Here is a 25,131-nt window from a genome sequence, read left to right as displayed (position 1 = left end):
ATGAATATATTTTCATGAAAATTCAAATAATATAAGAGTATTTGGTAAAAAAAGGAAAAGGGCAAATAGTTAATATTTTAAGTATAGCCATTTTTTCCTTTCTTTCCTCCCCCATAAAAGCGAATAGATAGTATTTTTCAGTGTATGCATAATGATGCTGATTTATGTCGGTAATGACAGTTAACTGATGCAGACATGATAAAACTATGCCATACCTTTATACTCTACATTCTTGATAGTGTTATATTGCGGAGTGGGAAACGTAAGACAGCTGAGTATTCCAGACATGCCACATGTGTTCCTGGGAATTAAATGCTGCACATGATTAGCAAATGCTGATCCAGAAAGCATATGTAAACAGAAAATGATTAGTTTATTCTCAGTAAGTTGGAGATATATCTATATATGAAAATAATATAATATTGCATGTATACACATACTATTTTCACAGCTTCATTTATAGTAGAGTGGTCAAAGGACTAGATGATTATTGCCTAGATTTTGTAACCTTTGAATGGGAATATGATATTGAGTACAATACATGTAGATATGAAAGCTGTCTGCCTGTAACACTGTTGGGTATTCGTGGTATACAAAATGAGTTATATACACCTAGTCTTCCTCTAGGAACAAGTGTAGTCAGCCTCCTACTTGGTGGGGGAGATATGCATGTAAACAGATAAAATATAATGCCATACAATGCTAAAACAGATAGAGTTAAGAGATTTGGGAGTGTAGAACATATCATTTAACTGCAGAGTAAACTGAAGAGCACGAAAAATGGCATTCTAGATATTGGGTACATTATGTATAAAGGTCAGGAAAGGCCTTGGCATATTAGTGTGGTGGAAACTGAGGAATGGAGGAGTGGGATGAATGGCAAGAGATAGATTGAGTCCCAGGGCTGACTTACCCATTAGGCACAGGGCCCACAGTATTTCTGGAGGTCCATGAAAATGTTTTAATTTGTTTTAAAAGCAGAAGGAAAAAAGGAACTTTCATGTTGAAGAAAAATGTTCTAATATCTAGGGTTAACATATTGTCTTTATCCCAATGCAGTTGTGAGGTATAATTTTTTTAAAAAATAAATTTCTTTATTTATTTTATTTTTGGCCGTGTTGGGTCTTTGTTGCTGCACCTAGGCTTTCTCTAGTTGTGGTGAGTGGGGGCTACTCTTCGTTGCAGTGCACGGGCTTCTCATTGCAGTGGCTTCTCGTCGCGGAGAATGGGCTCTAGGCACGCAGGCTTCAGTAGTTGTGGCAAGTGGGCTCAGTAGTTGTGGCTCGCAGGCTCTAGAGTGCAAGCTCAGTAGTTGTGGAGCATGGGCTGAGTTGCTCCACAGCATGTGGGATCTTCCCGGACCAGGACTCGAACCCATCTACCCTGCATTGGCAGGTGGATTCGTAACCACTGTGCCACCAGGGAACTCCAAAGTATAATTTTTAATATTTTTTATTGGAGGAAAGGGCCCATGAAATCAAAAGTTCCTAGGGCCCACGAAAGTGATCATGGTCGTGTTGGGTCTTGCTTATGAAGGATGTTAAATGCCAACTAAAGAGCTTGAATTTAATTCTAGGAACTTCAGGGAGCTAAAAGATTTTAAGCATGATCAACTCTTTTTATGAAGATACCTCTGTCAGCAGTTTGGATGAGACTGTTTGCAGTTCATTGTAGTTATGTTAATCAAAATTGCTTTAGTGCTTATTACAACCAAATATCACCTGTTTAAAATGAGGAGAGAGAGGGCAGACAACAGAAGCAAGAAGAACTACAGTCCTGCAGCCTGTGGAACAAAAACTACAGTCACAGAAAGATAGACAAGATGAAAAGGCAGAGGGCTATGTACTAGATGAAGGAACAAGATAAAACCCCAGAAAGACAACTAAATGAAGTGGACATAGGCAACCTTCCAGAAAAAAGAATTCAGAATAATGATAGTGAAGATGATCCAGGACCTCGGAAAAAGAATGGAGGCAAAGATCGAGAAGATGCAAGAAATGTTTAACAAAGACCAAGAAGAGGGCTTCCCCGGTGGCTCAGTGGTTGAAAATCTGCCTGCTGGTGCAGGGGACACGGGTTCGAGCCCTGGTCTGGGAGGATCCCACATGCCACGGAGCAACTAAGCCCATGAGCCACAATTACTGAGCCTGCGCGTCTGGAGCCTGTGCTCCGCGACAAGAGAGGCCACGACAGTGAGAGGCCCGCGCACTGCGATGAAGAGTGGCCCCCGCTTGCCGCAACTAGAGAAAGCCCTCGCGCAGAAATGAAGACCCAACACAGCCATAAATAAATAAATAAACAAATACTTAAAAAAAAAAAAAGACCTAGAAAAATTAAAGAACAAACAAACAGAGATGACCAATACAATAACTGAAATGAAAACTACACTAGAAGGAATCAATAGCAGAATAACTGAGGCAGAAGAACGGATAAGTGACCTGGAAGACAGAATGGTGGAATTCACTGCTGTGGAACAGAATAAAGAAAAAATAATGAAAAGAAATGAAGACAGCCTAAGAGACCTCTGGGACAACATTAAACGCAACAACATTCACATTATAGGGGTCCCAGAAGGAGAAGAGACAGAAAGGACCAGAGAAAATATTTGAAGAGTTTATAGTCGAAAACTTCCCTAACATGGGGAAGGAAATAGCCACCCAAGTCCAGGAAGTGCAGAGAGTCCCATACAGGATAAACCCAAGGAGAAACACACCGAGACACATAGTAATCAAATTGGCGAAAATTAAAGACAAAGAAAAATTATTGAAAGCAACAAGGGAAAAATGACAAATAATACACAAGGGAGCTCCCATAAGGTTAACAGCTGATTTCTCAGCAGAAACTCTACAAGCCAGAAGGGAGTGGCATGATATACTTAAAGTGATGAAAGGGAAGACCCTACAACCAAGAATACCCTACCTTGCAAGGATCTCATTCAGATTCGATGGAGAAATCAAAAGCTTTACAGACAAGCAAAAGCTAAGAGAATTCAGCACCACCACACCAGCTCTACCAGAAATGCTAAAGGAACTTCTCTAAGTGGGAAACACAAGAGAAGAAAAGGACCTACAAAAACAAACCCAAAACAATTAAGAAAATGGTCATAGGAACGTACATATCAATAATTACCTTAAACGTGAATGGATTAAATGCTCCAACCAAAAGACACAGGCTTGCTGAATGGATACAAAAACAAGACCCATATATATGCTGTCTACAAGAGACCCACTTCAGACCTAGGGACACATTCAGACTGAAAGTGAGGGGATGGAAAAAGATATTCCATGCAAATGGAAATCAAAAGAAAGCTGGAGTAGCAATACTTATATCAGATAAAATAGACTTTAAAATAAAGAATGTTACAAGAGACAAGGAAGGACACTACATAATGATCAAGGGATCATTCCAAGAAGAAGATATAACAATTATAAATATATATGCACCCAACATACGAGCACCTCAATACATAAGGCAACTGCTAACAGCTATAAAATAGGAAATGGACAGTAACACAGTAATAATGGGGGACTTTAACACCTCACTTACACCAATGGACAGATCATCCAAAATGAAAATAAATAAGGAAACAGAAGCTTTAAATGACACAATACACCAGATAGATTTAATTGATAATTATAGGATATTCCATCCAAAAACAGCACAGTACACTTTCTTTTCAAGTGCGCACAGAACATTCTCCAGGATAGATCACATCTTGGGTCACAAATCAAGCCTCAGTAAATTTAAGAAAATTGAAATCATATCAAGCATCTTTTCTGACCACAACGCTATGGGATTAGAACTCAATTACAGGGAAAAAAACGTAAAAAACACAAACACATGCAGGCTAAACAGTACGTTACTAAATAACCAAGAGATCACTGAAGAAATCAAAGAGGAAATCAAAAAATACCTAGAGACAAATGACAATGAAAACACGACGATCCAAAACCTAGAAGCAGTTCTAAGAGGGAAGTTTATAGCTATACAAGCCAACCTCAAGAAACAAGAAAAATCTCAAATAAACAATCTAACCTTACACCTAAAGGAACTAGAGAAAGAAGAACAAACAAAATCCAAAGTTAGCAGAAGGAAAGAAATCATAATAATCAGAACAAAAGTAAATGAAATAGAAACAAAGAAAACAATAGCAAACATCAATAAAACTAAAAGCTGGTTCTTTGAGAAGATAAACAAAATTGATAAATCATTAGCCAGACTCATCAAGAAAAAGAGGGAGAGGACTCACATCAATAAAATTAGGAATGAAAAAAGAGAAGTTACCACAGACACCGCAGAAATACAAAGCATCCTAAGAGACTACTACAAGCAATTCTAGGCCAAGAAAATGGAAACCTGGAAAAAATGGACAAATTCTTAGAAAGGTATAACCTTCCAAGACTGAACCTGGAAGAAATAGAAAATATGAACAGACCAATCACAAGTAATGAAATTGAAACTGTCATTAAAAATCGTCCAACAAACAAAAGTCCAGGACCAGATGGCTTCACAGGTGAATTCTATCAAACATTTAGAGAAGAGCTCACACCCATCCTTGTCAAACTCTTCCAAAAAGTTGCAGAGGAAGGAACACTCCCAAACTCATTCTATGAGGCCACCATCACCCTGATACCAAAGCCAGACAAAGATACTACAAAAAAAGAAAATTACAGACCAATATCACTGATGAATATAGATGCAAAACTCCTCAACAAAATACTAGCAAACAGAATCCAACAACACATTAAAAGGATCATACACCATGATCAAGTGGGATTTATCCCAAGCATGCAAGGATTCTTCACTATACGCAAATCAATCAATGTGATACACCATATTAACAAATTGAAGAATAAAAACCATATGATCATCTCAGTAGATGGAGAAAAAGCTTTTGACAAAATTCAACACCCATTTATGATAAAAACTCTCCAGAAAGTGGGCATAGAGGGAACCTACCTCAACATAATGAAGACCATATACGACAAACCCACAGCAAACATCATTCTCAATGGTGAAAAACTGAAAGCGTTTCCTCTAAGATCAGGAAGAAGACAAGGATGTCCACTCTTGCCACTGTTATTCAAAATAGTTTTGGAAGTCCTAGCCTCAGCAATCCAAGAAGAAAAAAAAATAAAAGGAATCCAAATTGGAAAAGAAGAAGTAAAACTGTCACTGTTTGCAGATGACATGATACTATACATAGAGAATCCTAAAGATGCCACCAGAAAACTACTAGAGCTAATCAATGAATGTGGTAAAGTTGCAGGATACGAAATTAATGCACAGAAATCTCTTGCATTCCTATACAGTAACGATGAAATATCTGAAAGAGAAATTAAGGAAACACTTCCATTTACCATTGCAACAAAAAGAATAAAATACCTAGGAATAAACCTACCTAGGGAGACAAAAGACCTGTATGCAGAAAACTATAAGACACTGATGAAAGAAATTAAAGATGATACCAACAGATGGAGAGATATACCATGTTCTTGGATTGGAAGAATCACTATTGTGCAAATGACTATACTACCCAAAGCAATCTACAGATTCAATGCAATCCCTATCAAATTACCAATGGCATTTTTTATGGAACTAGAGCAAAAAATCTTAAAATTTGTATGAAGACACAAAAGACCCCGAATAGCCAAAGCAGTCTTGAGGGAAAAAAACGGAACTGGAGGAATCAGACTCCCTGACTTCAGACTATACTACAAAGCTACAGTAATCAAGACAATATGGTACTGGCACAAAAACAGAAACATAGATCAATGGAACAAGATAGAAAGCCCAGAGGTAAACCCACGCACCTATGGTCAACTAATCTATGACAAAGGAGGCAAGGATATACAATGGAAAAAAGACAGTCTCTTCAATAAGTGGTGCTGGGAAAACTGGACAGCTACATGTAAAAGAATGAAATTAGAACACTCCCTAACACCATACCCAAAAATAAACTCAAAATGGATTAGAGACCTAAATGTAAGATCAGACACTATAAAACTCTTAGAGGAAAACATAGGAAGAACACTGTTTGACATAAATCACAGCAAGATCTTTTTTGATCCACCTCCTAGAGTAATGGAAATAAAAACAAAAATAAACAAATGAGACCTAATGAAACTTAAAAGCTTTTGCACAGCAAAGGAAACCATAAACAATACGAAAAGACAACCCTCAGAATGGGAGAAAATATTTCCAAACGAATCAGCGGACAAAGGATTAATCTCCAAAATATATAAACAGCTCATGCAGCTCGATATTAAAAAAACAAACAACCCAATCCAAAAATGGGCAGAAGACCTAAATAGACATTTCTCCAAAGAAGGCATACAGATGGCCAAGAAGCACATGAAAAGCTACTCAACATCACTAATTATTAGAGAAATGCAAATCAAAACTACAATGAGGTATCACCTCACACCAGTTAGAATGGGCTTCATCAGAAAATCTCCAAACAACAAATGCTGGAGAGGGTGTGGAGAAAAGGGAACCCTCTTGCACTGTTGGTGGGAATGTTAACTGATACAGCCACTATGGAGAACATTATGGAGGTTCCTTAAAAAACTAAAAATAGAATTACCATATGATCCAGCAATCCACTACTGGGCATATACCCAGAGAAAACCACAATTCAAAAAGACACATGCACCCCAATGTTCATTGCAGCACTATTTACAATAGCCGGGTCATGGAAGCAACCTAAATGCCCATTGACAGACGAATGGATAAAGAAGATGTGGTACATATATACAATGGAATATTACTCAGCCATAAAAAGGAACTAAATTGGGCCATTTGTTGAGACGTGGATAGATCTAGAGACTGTCGTACAGAGTGAAGTAAGTCAGAAAGAGAAAAACAAATATCGTATATTAACGCATATATGTGGAACCTAGAAAAATGGTACAGATAAACCAGTTTTCAGGGCAGAAATTGAGACACAGATGTAGAGAACAAACGTATGGACACCAAGGGGGGAAAGCCGTGGGGGGTGGTGGTGGTGTGATGAATTGGGAGATTGGGATTGACATGTATACACTGATGTGTATAAAATTGATTACTAATAAGGACCTGCTGTATAAAAAAAATGTGATCAAATGTATTCTCTTGGAAAGAAGCAAAAAAATACTGCATTATATGTTTGAAAGTCTCTAAGAGAATAGATTTAAATGTTTTCACCATACACATACATACACAAAATGGTAATTATGTGAGGTGATGGAGCTGTTAACTAACCCTATTGTGGTAATCATTTTGCAATATATACATGTATCAAATCATGTTGTACACCTTAAACTTATACAATAATATATGCCAATTATATCCCAATAAAGCTGGAAAAAATTTTAAAAAAATAAAATGAGGAGAGCAGTTTTTAAAAGACTCATATCTAATCACTGTGTTTGATTAAGGATGTCCCTTGAAAGAGTTAATTGACCATACTTGATTAATCAAGATTTGTTCATTAGCTGTTGACAAATTCAGAAAACCACATGTAAATGATCAGGCCTCTTTATGTGAGAATATAATACTAGGCTATACTGTTTCTCATAGTACTCTTTGTTTCATGCCTACTTTTCCTGCATTATTTATGAAGAATCCAAAACTTTATACAGAGATATTGCTGAGACATTACAACAAATAGCATTTAAAAAGCTGGAAGCACTGTTTTACAAAATGGAGTTTTTCTTTCTTTTAACCAAATGGAGTTTAGTTAGAATTCTTGCTCAAACACCTTTATTTAATATAGGAATTTGCTGAATCATAATTTGAAAGAGTTACTCTTAAAATAGCGAAGTATAATTTTCCTATACTAATGACACTGTCATAAAATAATTCCTATGAAGTAGGCTGAAGTAATTTTAAGAAAAAATTATTTGGTGAAAACTGACGGATATTAAAGGTATGATTCAGTGTCCTACAGTTGTACCTTTATTGCCTTGATCTTGGGATGAGGGGAGAGGGAGACATAGAGGAGATTGGATTTGTTTGTTTGTTGTCTTTTTATATAAGGAGAATTTTAGGTTTCAGTCATCAAATTATTTAATAATGGAACTAAAAATTTTATGCATGTTCATTCCTTTAGCTACTTTTCAGATGTAAAAGAAATCCAGGCAGAGGAAAAATTTTCATTTTGTATTTATTCTTTCACAAGGATATACTTTTATTTTTAAATTAAATAAGGCACTTATTTATTTATGATCCATCTACCTCCAGGTACGGTTAGATCCCTATTCATTAACTCAGTATTCAATACAAAATTCTAGTCAAAACGGATAACAACAGAAGAGGAGGGGAAAAAATAGAATATCGTGGTTGTGGAAAACTAGAGATAATGAGTTCATAAATTCATTCTGATCTTTCTAACAATCAAGACAGAAAGGGAAACAGAGTGAGTTACATAATTTCAGCAAGTGGTAGTAGGTAAGTAGCACATAACCTGAGTCAAGAAATGGGGATAAGGAATTATGTCTCATAAATAGGCATGCTGTTTTAGATCTACATTACAGAGTTTTGTTTTTAGTTTGCGTCTTTTAAGTATCAATCTTTGTGTTGTGTGTACTTTATATGTAGAGATATGTTTGATTTTAATCTTTATAATAATTTTGTAAAGTTTGCAAATTAGGGTATATCTAAGGAAATACTGGTAAATGTGCGAGATAATATAAATGTTTGTCATTAAAGGAATTTGAATATGTGACTACATGTGGTAAAAATATGGTATACTCATAATCTGGCTAATGCCCTGGAAGTAGTTTTTATAAAAAGGGTAGGAGGGCTTCCCTGGTGGCGCAGTGGTTGGGAGTCTGCCTGCCGATGCGGGGGACACGGGTTCGAGCCCTGGTCTGGGAAGATCCCACATGCCTCGGAGCGGCTGGGCCTGTGAGCCACAACTGCTGAGCCTGCGCGTCTGGAGCCTGTGCTCTGCAACAAGAGAGGCCGCGATAGTGAGAGGCCCATGCACCGCGATGAAGAGTGGCCCCCACTTGCCGCAACTAGAGAAAGCCCTCGCACAGAAACGAAGACCCAACACAGCCACAAATAAATAAATAAATAAATAAACTTGGGGGGTGGGAAATAAGGCTAGGGACTTCCCTGGTGGTCCAGTGGTTAAGAATCCTCCTTTCAATGCAGGGGACTTGGGTTCGATCCCTGGTCAGGGAACTAAGATCCCACATGCTGGGGGGCAACTAAGCCTGCGGGCTGCAGCTACTGAGCCCGTGCGCTCTGGAGCCCGAGCACCGCAACTAGAGAGAAGCCTGCACACCGCAATGGAAGATCCTGTGTGCTGCAGCTGAGACCTGACGCAGGCAAAAATAAATAAGTAAATAAAAAATCTTTTTTAAAAAAGGCTATACTACATTTTCTGGCCATTTATATGATATTAGTAAATATCTTCTAGAAGACTGCCTGAAGTTCTAAATTGTGGAAATGTGGAAGTCACATTTATTTTTTTTTTAGTAATTACTGTCTGACGCCAAGCAGACTATAAGGTGCTTGAAGGGTAGAACTCTGTATTATCTATTTGTGAATCCTCTATTTACTTAGCTCAATACTTTGAAGGTGCTTTCTGTTGTAATAAATATGGCAGGTCTGTGTTTCTAAATAGACTTGGGCACACAGTTGTTGGTGCTTTCATTTCTTCTCTAGGGTTTGGTCCTTAGTTTTGTAGTTTCAGAAACATTATTTTAATAAATCATTTGCAGTGCTAAGGTGCTAATGAATTAAGCCATACTAAATAAGATACACAGCAAAATCAAGAAATAAATCAGAAGCCCATTAGGAATATAGTGGCAAAGTGTATTAGATTGTTATTCTGGCAAGTCAAACACAGTAGGAAAGTCTGCTTTAAGAAACCAAATAAAGATCAGCTGTTGCTTTTGATAACCATTTACTTCTTTGGTATTCTCAGCAGTGTTGGTAAATGTTTATTAGCTGATAAATTATGTGGCAAATGTTCTACTGAGATTAGTTAAATCAGATTGTATATGGAGAAAGACTGACTGGCGTTGGAAATACATTGGGTTGACTTTTGGTATAAGGGATTGTTGAGCATTTCTTCTTCTGACTATTATATTGATTTTTAAAAAATTAATTAATTTATTTATTTAATTAATTTTTGGCTGCATTGGGTCTTCGTTGCTGCGCATGGGCTTTCTCTAGTTGCGGCAAGCAGGGGCTACTCTTCGTTGCGGTGCGTTGCGGTGCGTGAGCTTCTCATCGCGGTGGCTTCTCTTGTTGCAGAGCACGGGCTCTAGGTGCGCGGCGTTAGTAGTTGCAGTGCCTGGGCTCAGTAGTTGTTGCGCACAGGCTTAGTTGCTCCGCGGCATGTGGGATCTTCCCGGACCAGGGCTCGAACCCGTGTCGCCTGCATTGGCAGGCAGATTCTTAACTACTGCCCCACCAGGGAAGTCCCTATATTGATACTTTTAATGACAGAAAATCATTTTCTTATTTAGCACTAATAGCCTTAATTTTTAAAAACAGGTTTATTAAGGTATAATTTACATAGCATGAAATTCACGCATTTTTAGTGAACAGTTATTTTTTTTAACATTTACAAAGCTGTGCAAACATTGCCACAATCTAATTTTGGAACATTTCTATCTCCCCAGATAGAAACCATGTACTATCCATTTGTAGTCTCTCCTCATCCTTAGTTTAACATGCCTAATGTTATGTTTAACATTTTACAACTGAGTATAAAATATGGTAGAAGTGAGTACTGTAGAATTTCCAAAAACTATTCAGCCCTCTAGGTTTGCTAATTTGTTTTGAATTTTTAATAATTTAGAGCATGGACATTTTTCTGATGATATTTCTTTATTCAGACACCAATATTATTCAATAGGAGAAAGAGTGGTGAGAATAATTTATGTAAGAGGGTATTGCTTTTGGGAAATGAGTTTTCAAGTTTGCTTCTTGTTTGGAAGTTACAAATTAATTAATGAAAAGAAAGACGTTACTGAATAAATACAAAATTGCACATTTATTCAAGCCTTGTTAGTGATTTAGTAGGGAAGTTTACAGTGCCTTTCAAAAAGCCACTAAGATTTTATATAATAATGTTTTGCAAAGATTATCATAAAGTGAATTTGTCATTCTTTTTTTCCTTTATTTTAGCTTCTCAGAATCAAGAACGTCTTTGTGCATTTAAAGATCCATATCAACAAGACCTTGGGATAGGTGAGAGTCGAATCTCTCATGAAAACGGAACAATATTATGCTCAAAAGGTAGCACCTGCTATGGCCTTTGGGAGAAATCAAAAGGGGACATAAATCTGGTAAAACAAGGCAAGTAATCCTTTACCTGAAATAACTGTTTCATAAAATTGAAGTTTATCTAAGAAGGGCATGGGAGTAGATTATAAAACCCTCTGCAGGAGAACAGTTAGTTTAAAAGTGTGTATTCATGTATGTATTCACACCAAGCTCCAAATTTGCAAAGGGTAATTGGTTTTAGCTTATTTTAATAATATCTTATTACAATTTTAATAATATAATGCCATTTTATGAAGTTTAGAAAATAAAGAAAACTATAAGAGAAACAAATGTCTACAATTCCATACTTTAAAAAGTTTTTTTAAAAAACTATATTGGTTTATTCCCTTCAGGTGTGTTTTCTTTGTACTTCTATGTTTATATGTGTGTGTGCTATTTTTTTCAAAATTATGGTAATACTATATAAATAATTTCATATACAGTTTTTCCCATTTTAAATTATATCATGGATATTTTCCTATTTCTTTAAATATACTTTGAAAACACTCAAAATCTATACAATTTTTCATTGTATACATGTATCTCAGTTTACTTACACATTACTCTGCAGTTGGACATTATATCGTTTTCTGGTTTTCATTGTAATACCTAATGCTTCAGTGAACATCTTTGAACATAATTCTTTGATTGTATCTCATAATTTTCCTGGAATAGACTTCTGGAAGTAAAATTAGATTATAAAACATGAAAAGGCTCTTCATAAAAATTGCCATGTGACTTTCTAGAAATGTTATATACATTTACATTCCCTCCAGCACTGTGTGTTACTGAATCCTTGTTATTGTTATATATAATTATTTTAAAACCCAGAAGAATTCAATAGATATAGACAAAAATGTAATCTTATTGATTTTTTAATAATAATTCTTAGATTAACTGTGAAGTGAAACATTTTATTAGTGGCTTTTTCCTTCCATGAAATGCCTGTTTATACTTTGCCGTTTTCTGTTATTTAAAAAATGTGGTTTCCTATTGGTTTGCAAGAGTTATAACTTATAAAAAATGTGGTTTCCTATTGGTTTGCAAGAGTTATAACTTATTTACATTATTACATATATAAACCTAACTTGTTTACATTAACATCAATTTGTAGGTTGCTGGTCTCACATTGGAGATCCCCAGGAGTGTCACTACGAAGAATGTGTAGTAACTACCACTCCACCCTCAATTCAGAATGGAACATACCGTTTCTGCTGTTGTAGCACAGACTTGTGTAATGTCAACTTTACTGAGAATTTTCCACCTCCAGACACAACACCACTCAGTAAGTAGTTAAAGTAACGTACGTTTCCTTGTAATTCCTTTCTCCAAAGATTTTTAGAATTTAAAAATATATGAAAATATTCAGTTTGGGCCAGAGTGAGAGGGAGAGTTCCGGCATCATGAGACTATATCTAGCTAACACCTAAAATCGAAAAGAGATACACGAGGATTTCCAAGGTATTGGTATATTATCAAATAAGTTTGAATCAAAATATAGTACTTTCCAACTCACATGAAGAGGAGTTTGGCAATATTAAGAACACAACATATGTGCTTACTCTTTCACCCAGAACTCCCATTTGTAGGAGCTTATCTTTGAAGACATACCTCCAACAGTATGAAAATACATATGCATAAATTTATCCATTGTAGTATTGTCTGTAACTGCATAGTATTGGAAACTACCTAAATGCCTAAGAATAGGAGATTGATTGAAATCCAGTATGGTACACACGTGTAATGGAGTACTAAATATACAGCTATAAGAAAAAAATGGGTAACATCTCTGTGAACTGATATGGAGTGATTTCTAGAGATAACGTTAGGTGAATAAAAAGCTTATATAGTATGCTGTCTTTTGTGTAAAACAGAAAGCTTATCTTTACAAAAAGAAGCAAAGAAAGGATAAACCAGAAAATAATGAAGTTGGTTACTTACAAGGGTTGGAGGGAATGGAACAGAAAGGATACAGGAAGGAGGAAAAATCCTCTGAATATAGCTTTATGCATGTAGTTTTGACTTTTGGAATCCTGTTACTAATCTGTGTGTGCAAAAAGTATAATTAAATCATTAAGGATGGGAAGGGGGCAAAATCCCAAACTGAAAACAAATGAGCCCAGTTGTATTTTACATAAACATCATAATCACACTTAAGGGAAAAAGAAACAACTAATCTAAGCATTTTACAAAAACAGTATTTGACTGTATATACTCTTTTAGGCAAGATATGATATAAGAGATGGGGGGAGTATTGCAAACAAATACTGAACTCTTTTTAGAAGGTTTGATTTTTAGTAGTGTATACAAAGCAATTCTGAAACAATTGTAGATATATTTGTATTATAGGATTAAGAAAATGAGTATTAGTGTTGATATTCTTGGGAACTAGTGTTCTCACTGAAGGAATAGGGAAACAGTTATAGATGGGGGAAGAAAAGAGAATCCTATGTGAATAGATTGTAGTTCAAGGTATTATTATAGATTTATGACTTAAAAAATATCCATATGTATGTGTTACATGCATGTATATGCAGCCATGTATATATGTATTTGTATGAGTATGTATTTATATGCGTGTGTGTATACATACATGCCTACATATATTTCTTATCTCTGTTTGTTGAAAAAAATAAGAAGCAAAAGCACCCCTGTAGCTATGAGTGTACATAATGCCCAGGTTTAGTTTGTACTACGGCTCCGCAGTCAGTGGAACTTGGGCTCCTTGGAAAAATGACTTATTCTAGGACTGGGGCAGGATAGGTGCAAGATAAGCCTGCAACATCTTATAACACTAGAAGATAAGGAAAGAAGTACCCCCCAAAAGGATGGAGACTTGTCACAGTAGCCAGTTTGAAGGAACCTCCCACGAGCTACATTTGAGATCATGTTAGTGCTAAAAAAGTACAGTAATAAGTTATAAACCATTGGAGGGAAAATGAATTGAGTCTATGCTGATAGCAGAGAAGGGAGAAGAGAGGGCACTTGTGGATAGTAGAATGCCAAGTGCCAAGTTGTAACTGTAGGTGTTGGAAAATTATCATTATGCAGCCATCATGGCAAGGATTGGATCAGGCAAGAATCATCCTAAGATCCTAAATCTAGGGGGCAGGTTCAATAAGGACTGAGGATATTTGCATTCTTTTAGAGTTTGTCCAACATATTGCAAGGGAAAAATTAGTAATTACAAAGTGAGGAAATTGGACAATAGCTTAACCAGGTAATATCATTAATGAAGGGCAGATGGACATCTGTGATACTCTGAGAACACAGTGTCACTAATTTAGTACTGTATTTCAATCAAGAATGAATAATCTAATCACAAAGGAACATCAGGCAAATCATAAATTAAGAATGTTCTGTTATAAAAAGGGAGTTTGTTTTCCTCAAAAATGTCAATATCATGTAAGAAAAAGAGACTGTGAGAAAGATCTATATTAAAGGAGGCTAAAAAAGTTGACAACTAAGCGGTACCTAACTCTCCTATATTGGATGTGCAAAATGTGATAAAGGATGTTGTTAATCCAATTGACAAAATAGATGATTAAAGATTTTTTTCAATGTTAAATTTACTGAAGCTGATAAGAATAGTGTGGTTATATAAGAGAATATCCATGTTCTTAGGAAATACTCTAAGAATCGTTTAGAAGTAAAGGGCCATGATGTGTGTATCTAACCTTCCTTGAATGATGAAGCAAATTGGGTATAATGGTAAGAAAAGTGAATTTGTATAAAGGCATATGGGTATTCTTTGTACTATTGCTATTCTTGCAACTGTTATAATTATTTCCAAATAAAAAGATTTAATTTTTTTTAATAATTTTTTTTTATTGAAATGTAGCACTTTTCAAGAATTCTTTTCTCTGTCAAGAAATTTTATCAGTCCATACTCTAAGATCTTCAGTTTTGGATTATTTCCTTTGATTTTTTATTTATTTATTTTATTTTATTTTATTTTTTAAAGTGTTTTTTAAATTTATTATTGTATTTTATTTTATTTTATTTTATTTGGCTGCATCGGGTCTTAGTTGTGGCCCACAGAATCTTTGTTGCGGCTTGTGGGATCTTTCGTTGTGGCGCGCAGGCTTCTCTAGTTGCAGCACGCAGGCTTCTCTCTAGTTGTGGCACATAGGCTCCAGAGTACGCGGGCTCAGTAGTTGCGGTGTGTGGGCTTAGTTGTCCTGTGGCATGTGGGATCATAGTTCCCCAACCAGGGATGGAACCCACGTCCCCTGCATTGGAAGGCGGATTCTTAACCACTGGACCACCAGGGAGGTCCCTATTTCCTTTGATTTATTGATGAAACACTAAACTGAAAGCAATAGGGAGTTTTTTTCATGTAGTTTCTATCTACTTAAGGCAATTAGCTTTTATTGCGAAATTATACTGAATTGGCTATATTTATTTTCCACAAAAAAACAAACAAAGCAAGATCTCTAATTTTCACATCTAGCTCGATGAAAGAGAAGAAGTGAATTTGTCCATAAATTCACCTCAAAGATCTTTACAGCTACATTTCAGATTGTTACCTAGATCTTGGTCTACTGTAATCTTTTGAATCAAAAGCAGGGAACGATTGCCACTATAAATCAGTAATGTTATCCTGATAAAAAGGGAAAGTGTTTTAAGTGTTCTAATTTGAGAGTGTTAACCCAATTAATGTATTTTGTTCTTCAGACAAAACAATCAAGTAAATTCATTGTTAGTAAACAAAATGAATATTTACTTTTATATTAATTTCAAGAAAAATAACCACTACTATATAGAATGTCAGACATTTAGTCTGTAAATGGTTAGGTGCTTGACCAAAATAAAAATAGTTTAAAGTGTTAAAGTTTAAAGGAATTAATTAAAATATAAAATTAAGAAGCAGAACTTTTTGTTCCTTGACATATATTGAATAATACATCAGTAGAAAGTTTGGCGATAGTGATTTTTTTCTCTAATTTTTCATTATAAAAATGCCATTTATTGACTATTTAATATAAACATTAGCCAAATAAAGACATGTATTTAAAAATTACTAGAAATATGGTGCAAACTCATCAAAGGTAGAGAAGGGGGGATAGTTCAGGGCGACTGTTTATGGGAGGTTGCCTATTATTATTATTATACTTTTGTATTGTTTGAATCTTTAACATGAGAATATATTTGTATGTTACTTATTTAAGGAAATATTAAAGGAATACCTGCCTGTTTATTCAGAAAAATAGAAAAATGAGATAAATGGAGAGGAGAATAATAATCTTTAAAAATCCCTACACCCATATACAACCATTGTTAATATTTTGAATATTTCTTTCTAGTCTTTTCTATTTAATTTTTGTATAGTTGTATTAGTGATATGAATTTTAGATCCTCCTTTTTAAACATAATATAATATTTTTCAGGTATTACATGTTTCATAATCATCAGTTTTAATGGTTGTATAATATTTTACCAACTAGATATTTTTCTTATCCATTCCCCTGGTTTTGGGCATTTAGGCTGTTTCTAGTTTTTTGCTACAATGCACATCTTTGTATATATAGCATTATATTAAATTATAATTCCCAGAATTGTAATTTCTGTATCCACTAGTAACAGTATTAAAGTTCCTCATACATTGTCAAATTGCTTTTCCAATGGTTGAAACAGTTCACATTCCCATCAGTGATACACTAAAGTGCATATTTCATCATATGTTAATCAGCACTAGTATTAAAATAAAACTTGGCTGAGGTCATTTTGAAAATGGATTTACATTGTTTTTACTAATGAGGTTCACTTGTTGTTTGGTTGTTCTCTATTTTGAATATTTTTATATTCATTGTCCATTTGTAACATTATTTCTCAATAATGAAGCTGACTAGTTTTGAGAAAAATGATTTTTAAAAATCTTTGAACCTTGGCTCTTCCTAAGGAAATACCCTTAATATCTTTCAATAAAAGTTCAGTGTTCATTTCATAGTGTGTAAATTATACCTTAATAAAGGTGTTAAAATGCTTATTACTCATTCTTCTGAGAACAGTGTTCACAGAAACAGTATCTCCATCCCTCACATGATGTTTTCGTGATGGTGTTAAAGCCTTCTATTTGCATAGTATTTTATACTTTCAAAGTGCTCTCACATCTGTAAACTCCTTAAAGATGTCTCCTTAATGTCTAGGTAGTTCAGTCAAAGATAAACCCTGTGTTTTAATGAGTAACCATGCTACTCAGGAGGAATGGATTGAAGTGGTTGTCTTTCTCTAGCAGATTTGACTTATAGCTTATCTTCCTTTAACTTTTTGTCTGTTGTATTGGTACACAATAAAAGTAAAGTGTTAATATTTTGGGCCCCCAACCAAAAAAATTCCTTTAAACTTTTGAAATTATTTCAAACTTATAAAAACTCCCATGTACCCTTACTCAGATTCACTGATTGTCAACATTTTGCTGTATTTGCCTTATCATTCTCCCTCTCTCTATATATGTAGATCACTATTTTTTAACCTTTTGCAAATAAGTTGCAGGCATCATACCTAAATTTTTATGTATTTTGCAGCTGTCTCTCTGTCTCTTCTAGATTCTAAAGTCTTTGGTGATAGGGACTTTGTTTTAATGCCCCTTTGTCTCCACAGTGACTGGTACAGTGTCAGGTACATAGTGGGAGTACAGTAAATGTTTGTTGAATGAATAATTTAATAAACGAATATGTGCTAATGTGTAAATTTTGAAATACTGTTAAATGCTTGAAAGGAATAGGATTTGCCTTTTTTTTAATCTGGCAAAAAAATGAATTTAATGGATTCACTAACTAATGGACAGGTGTTTATTTTTTTTAATTTATTTTTAAATGTATTTATTTATGGCTGCGTTGGGTCTTTGTTGCTGCGCGCAGGCCTTCTTTCTCTAGCTGCGGTGAGCGGGGCTACTCTTCGTTGCGGTGCGTGGGCTTCTCATTGCAGTGGCTTCTCTTGTTGCCGGAGCACGGACTCTAGGTGCACGCGGGCTTCAATAGCTGTGGCATGTGGGCTCAGTAGTTGTGGCTTGCGGGCTCTAGAGAGCAGGCTTAGTAGTTGTGGCGCATGGGCTTAGTTGCTCCGCAGCATGTGGGATCTTTCTGGACCAGGACTCGAACCCATGTGCCCTGCATTGGCATAACCACTGCGCCACCAGGGAAGTCCCTGGACTGGTGTTTATTGAAAGCTGGTTGCTACTTTCAGTTAAAAGGACAAATGTAGCAAAATAGTTAAGTGGGATAGCAAACCGAGACAAAACAAATTAACTCTCCTGTTTGAGATTCACCATGGTATAAGTACAAAAAAGCCATGATCATTCCCCTCTCCAAAAAATGAAAGATCAGCCTTTAATTTTTAAGGTAATAGAAGAATATAAAAGACTTTTCCTAAGTAGATTCTGTTATACGATCTCATTTTCAGAGATTACTCTAAAAGTACAATTGTAGCATATTTTAATACTGGTAAAGAAAACAATGCACAAGTATCAATAGATTATGGCTGTTTAAAAGACCACATAGTGAGGTTAAGCTCCAGGGAACAACAGAGGGTACTTAATGTTCTCTGTGAATCCTATTCATTTCTTTCTAGATTGTTTTCAACTGAACAGTTTGCTTCTTGACATCAAACCATTCATTGCTGTTACTGTAATTATATCTTTCTCATCAAGTATGCATCTGTACAACATCCACAACCACATTTACTTGCCTTCTTACTTGCTATCCCTTGTACGTTGAGTAGGGTTAGATCCAGCAGCAGTAAGGAAATGTATGGATGATTGAGAATAACAAGGTGTAGCTCTCTTTCTTCAAAAGAAGCTTGTTTTTTTTCCCCAACCTTCACTGAAGCTGAAGACAATGAGGTGCTGAGTGATAGAAACTAAAGCATATGATAGTAGTGGATCTTTAAGAATAATGTGGGGGGAGTTGTTAGGGGAAAAGGTGATGGACTAACCAGAGGACCATAAGCAACTATCTGTAATTTTGCCGAGCCACAGAGTGTCACATTATAATAATTCAAGGATTACTTTGATAGTTATAGGATTGGAGGAAGGTACTCTACTTACCTGTAGTTCTTAAATTTTTTTTAATTACAGATTTTATGTAGTCTTATAAAACTGCCCTACATAGTTTTTTAGAGGCAACAAGATAGGGCACAAATAAATGAAACCTCTGCAACCTGTTCACTCAGGTGAATCTGGGTAACATACATATGGGAGTTTTTATAAGTTTGAAATAATCTCAAATTTAAAAGTTAAAAAATTTTTTGTTGGGGGCCCAAAATATTAACATAAGGCATTTATTGTCTACCAATATAATTATAGGCAAAAAGTTAAAGGAAGATAAGCTATAATTCAAGTGTGACTGGTTCCTGAAAATTTTAGCAGAATGGGAAGTCCACTGATGCTTTTGTTGAGACATAAGTGACATGCCTGCTTTAAAATAATTAAACACCAGCAGTTAATTATTAATGTTGGAAAAAGTTATGTGAGCATTTTTATGTGCCATAAAAATTAAGGTTCTATTTGGACTATAGATCACCAATGATTTCTGGCTAGTTAGGACACTAGCTCTCTGTTCTCAAAACCTTTTTCCTCCAGTCACAGCATCTGAAGTATAGTTTACATGTTGTGTTTCTCCATTAAGAAGAATTATTACCATTAAAAAAGAAAGAGAAAAAGAGCTTCTGATATTTAGAAATGTGTGTCAATTATTTTGCTGTAATCCCTGATCTGAGGTTGTTGGCAACAGAGGCTTATAGCATGTGTTCAAACAGAAACACATTATGAGATAATTCTCCAAAACAAAACTGGCTAGAGGTGAGGAGATTTATGGATTGATAACTCATATTCTAGGTCTTTGTACCACAATCATTACTTTTTCAAAGATTTTTCTGTTCTACTAGTGAGTCTGTTTCAGTTGTTTATCTCTTTTTAAGGGGGATAGGTACCATATTTGACTATTTGAACTTTAAAAATGAGAAAATATGAGAACCTTAATAAATACTAGCCAGTAGTTCTGTACCTGTTTAGTACTTAATTATAAGTAGACCTGGCTCTAGACACAGTTATGGAATTGAGGAAGATTAGATACTTTTCTTCCCTTGAGATCTTATTTTCTGAGGCCCTTTCCTTTCTGTTAGGAAACCCTCCCTCTGTTGTGCTCAGTATGATAATGTTAACTTTTTTGGGCACTTTCCTTCCATCCCCCATCAGCATATGCTGTTCTTAATTCTGTTTTCCTCTGGCCTTAAGACATTAGTGTTGGATATTTATTTAATGAGTGTTGCTCCTTAAAGACTTGGCAGTAAACTTAAGATTCTTAGAGAATGTTTTTCCAGATGGGATAAATCTCGTAGAGAAATTTCAATTCACTTTATCAGGATTATAGAGTTGTTAGAGCAGTCTCTTTTCGTAAACATATAAAGGGCGTTCAGGCATTTAGTATATAGAGAAATTGAAACTAGCTAAATGACATTTTTGACTACTCACTAAGGGCCCTATACGCACTAAACCTTTACGTTTAACCCTTACAGAAACATATGAAATGGTTACTGTTATATTCTTATTTCCCATGAAGAACACTGAGACACAGATATGCAATTTACCAAGTCACACAGCCAATGAGTGGTAGAGCCAAAATTCAAACCTAGGTGTTTTGGCTCCAGAGTATGTGTTACTAAACATTACTGTCTATTAGTTTTAAGCATTGCTCTCTGTATTCAATTGTCATTAACCATTACTCTACACTCAAACAGGGGGCCTGTTAATATTTGTTTGTTCATTCATTTGGGAGAGAGATTGAAAAGATTTTTTTGAAAATGTTTATCACATTTCCTAAAATTCAAGGACCACTTCTATTTTTCTTCATATAACCTCATTTAAAAAAAACACAACATATGTATTTTAAAGGGAAATTTCCCATCACTACTATAAATGGAAAGCCAGTATTGTAAGTAGAAGGTAACTTTAAAAATTATTTATTTAATTGTAAATAAGGTGAAAGTAAAATCATATTATTAATTAGCTAGATATTGTTGCTTATCAAATTGTCTGAAACTTGAAGCTTGCTTTCTCTGTGTTAAAAGAGGAGAATAGCAAATGTTTGTTAGGAAATAGAATTACATTGTCACCAAGTTGAGATTTTCTTCTTTAGTAATCAGACAAAAGAAAGAAAACTAACTTTCACTAAATGACATGTCCATGTACTACCTAAAACCAGAAGTCTGACACTTTAGGAAAGTGAACTATATTATTCTGAGTCTCTTCCAACCATGAGAGACTTTCTGGCACTTAATCTGTTTAAAAAGAAAGCCATTCTTGGGACTTCCCTGGTGGTCCAGTGGTTAAGAATCCACCTTCCAATGCAGGGGACGCGGGTTTGATCCCTGGTCAGGGAACTAAGATCCCACGTGCTGTGGGGCAACTAAGCCTTCGCTCTCTGGAGCCTGTGCACCACAACTAGAGAGAAGCCCTTGCACTGCAACGAAGAGCCCGTGCGCTGAAAGGAAAGATCCCACATGCCTCAGTGAAGATCCCACATGCCACAACTAAGACCCGACACAGCCAAATAATAAAAAAATTAAATTAAAAAAAAAAAAGAAAGTCATTCTTTAAGTAAGTGAATTTATACCTACAGTATTCTTTTACTTTCTTATACCCTTAATTCATCCTTAATGTGCTTGTAAATTCCAAGAGTTTGAAAGAAGTATGTATGTAATTATTGCAAGGTTCACAGCTATTTTAGAAAATTTTCTTGATAAGACTTATGGAATTGGTATAATTAACCTCCCTAACTATAAACAAGATAATCAAGTTAGTAGAAAAGCTGGCAAAAATTTGTCATTTAAAAAAAATTAAATAAACCTAACTCATTTTATTTAGTGTTGGAAGTTCTTAGATGAAAGTCAGTATAAAAATGTAGAATCCTTTTCTTTTATGTACATTATTCATTAAGTTGATGGTTGGATTGAGTTGATGAGAAATAAAGATCAAACTGCATCTAAAGCTAGGTATAAGAAATTCTGATTTATGCTGTGCTGTTAAGATTAGAAATTCTAATTTCAGCGTCTGGCAGCAAATGTCTTTATCTCACACTAAGCTAGAAAAGAAAGCCTACATTCAGAGAAGCTGACATTGGCTTAGGGCCACAGGTAGGTTTTTGGCTATTGTGAATTTATAGTGATTTTTTTCAGTTTTTACTGCTTCTGTGACAGCATTAAAGTGATTGAGTAGACAGAAAATGGGAAATAAGAATGTTTTAAAAGTCTTTGCTTAATACTTCATGAAGCATTTTAGCAAGAAGCAAAACAAAATATGTCATTCCTTTTTATACTTATTAAAAATATTAGTGGAGAAGGAGTGGCACAAGAGAAATAGAGGAGTGCATCCTTTAGAAAATATTAATTCTTTAATGCGGTAGTAATAAGATTCTATTTACACATGTTATGTATTGTTGGTCAGACAGTTTTCATTCTGAAGTTTTGTTAGCTCTGTCCTATTGAAAGTCCATCCCATTCCATACCTATCTACTTTGCTTCTATTCTCTCAAAAAAATAATCACTCTTCCTTTTGGTGTTTTTAAAGTTTATATTACTTGATTGTCTTGAAGAACAAAGCAAAACCTGTTGACTAATCTGGCTTTACTGACAAACTCAGTGGAAGTTTTTGGTCTGTAAAATCCAAGTCCCAAGTGTGTATGGTAGAATTGACTGGTATTTAAAAATAAATGTCTCCTGAGATACAAATGTGTATATTGATCAAGAAATAATTTCCATGTCTTTATTTCAGTATATACAATTTTTCTTGTCTTTTATGATTTCCGGTTCCATTTGTGTTCCTCTCTATCTGTCTGCCTGCCTTAACTGTGCTTCATTTCCATGTAGTATCTCTCTGATTACTGAGAATTTTCTGCATCTTTTCATATGGAAAAACTGATTATTCTTAAATCCGTAAATATTTAGTGGTTTCATATGCCAACATATCATAAGAAGTAAAGTCATAGATACATGAAAACACTTCAAATACATTCAAAACCAAGATGAAACTGTTACTAACCAGGGTTCTTGGACTCCTTAATCAATAGAAATTGATAAGAGGCCAGGCAAGAAATTCAGGCAAGGCTTTGTTGGGACTTCTGCTGCAGCAGGAGGGAGCAAAAACAAGTAACAGATTCCCTTGCTTGCTCCCTGGGGTTGGGGGGCGTGAGAGCTGGTCCCTCATATGGGGTAGGGTAGGGGCGGGTCCTGGCTTTGAGCCAGAGGGGTGACTTGGGTGGTTTGCCCATGCCCTTGGTGGTGCTGTGCGCAGGGGGCATGTGTAGTACCCTGCTTTCCCTCCTGACTCCTCCAAAGTGGCAGTTGGGTTTTTTGTCTTTTTGTATCTTGTTCATAATTTGCCCCAACTGTGAACGCATGCAGTTATTTTTAGTCCCTTATCGTTTCTTTGTATTTTGTTGCTCCAGGAGACACTGGTCCAGGTGCAAGCATTGCAGCAAAAGGTCCCAGGTCCCAGGTTCCAGCCTGTCTCAAAACTAGCTGTGGTTTGAATAGCAGCTGTCTTTAAAATAATATGTTGGTTTTTAAAATTGAGGTGTAATTGACATATGAATATATTTAGTTTCGGATGTTCAACATAATCTGTATAATAATCTCCACATTCTCTATATCTATAACCTAAGTTTTTTTTTTAATATTCCACATAAAAGTATTTGTATAAATATTCCACATATGGTATTTGTCTTTTCTCTGTCTGATTTATTTTACTTAGCACAGTGCCTTCAGGGTTCATCCATGTTGTTGCAAATAGAAAGATTTCCTTCTTTTTATGGCTGAATGATATTCCATTGTGTGTGTGCACGCACACATGTGTGTGTGAATGCATGTGTATATGTATATATATGTACTTATATACATGTACCACATTTTCTTTATCCATTCATTCATCAATAGACACTTAGGTTGTTTCCATATCATGGCTATTATAAATAATGCTGCAGTGAACATGGGGTGAATATATCTTTTTGAGTTGGTGTTTTCATTTTCTTCAGATAAGTACCCAGAAGTGGAATTGTTGTATCATATGTTAGTTCTATTTTAATTTTTTGAGGAAACTCCATACTGTTTTCCACAGTGGCTGCACCAATTTTCATTCCCACAAACAGTGCACAAGGGGTTTCTTTTCTCCACACTTCACCAGCACTTGTTATTTCTTGTCTTTTTGATAAATAATGTTTAACAGTAGGTGAACAGATACATCGTTGGCTGGGAATGCACTGATGGCTTCAAAATACTGTTTTAAGTACTTCTCAAAGTGTCTCTTAAAAAAAGTACATTTTATTCTAGCCAAATATGAAGTTAGCCAATCATCTGCTAAAAAAAAAAATAGGATCATCTGAGGGAAGGAAATACTAGATTTCCAAAATAATCACTTGATTCTTTGGGAGGTTGTATAGCATAATGATGAAGAGCACTGGCTCTCAATCTCAGTGCCTGGGTTAAACCTTGCTGTTCTGCTTGGTAAACATAACTTTGAGCAGGTTACTTAGCCTCTCTATGTATCAGTTACTTCATATGCAAAATAATAGTATCTAATTTATATGGTTGTTGTATAGATTAAACAAGATAATGCATGTAAAGTGCCTAGCATGTAGTAAGCATTCAATAAATAATGGCTATGATTAGGAGGGAACTGACTAAGCCACCTATTATAAACATCCTCCCTTATTTAATTATTTTTTTTTTTTACTATGAAGGATACTTTTCTGCTAGTTTTACTTTATTATATGAGGCCTATATTCTGTGATCTTTTTTTAAAATTAATTTTTATTGGCGTATAGTTGGTTTTCTGTGATCTTTTTTTATTTGCAGGAAAGATTGTTACTG

General features: G+C 35.2%; 1 protein-coding gene across 2 annotated transcripts in view; it reads left to right on the top strand.

Moving 5' to 3' along the window:
* The window catches only part of BMPR2 (bone morphogenetic protein receptor type 2), a 184,126-nt gene that overhangs the window by 78,024 nt on the left and 80,971 nt on the right, over positions 1-25,131 (top strand). For both annotated transcript variants that reach the window (XM_082397046.1, XM_082397047.1), the window contains 2 exons: positions 11,131-11,301; positions 12,383-12,553. In XM_082397046.1, the coding sequence (XP_082253172.1) occupies positions 11,131-11,301; positions 12,383-12,553 (342 nt within the window). The remainder of the gene's footprint in view (positions 1-11,130; positions 11,302-12,382; positions 12,554-25,131) is intronic.

This window comes from Balaenoptera borealis (genome assembly GCF_965194805.1).
Source record: "Balaenoptera borealis genome assembly, chromosome: 6".
In the NCBI taxonomy this organism is placed as follows: Eukaryota; Metazoa; Chordata; class Mammalia; order Artiodactyla; family Balaenopteridae; genus Balaenoptera; species Balaenoptera borealis.
Note: the sequence above shows the minus strand (reverse complement) of the source record. Positions and strands in the feature narration are given on the sequence as shown.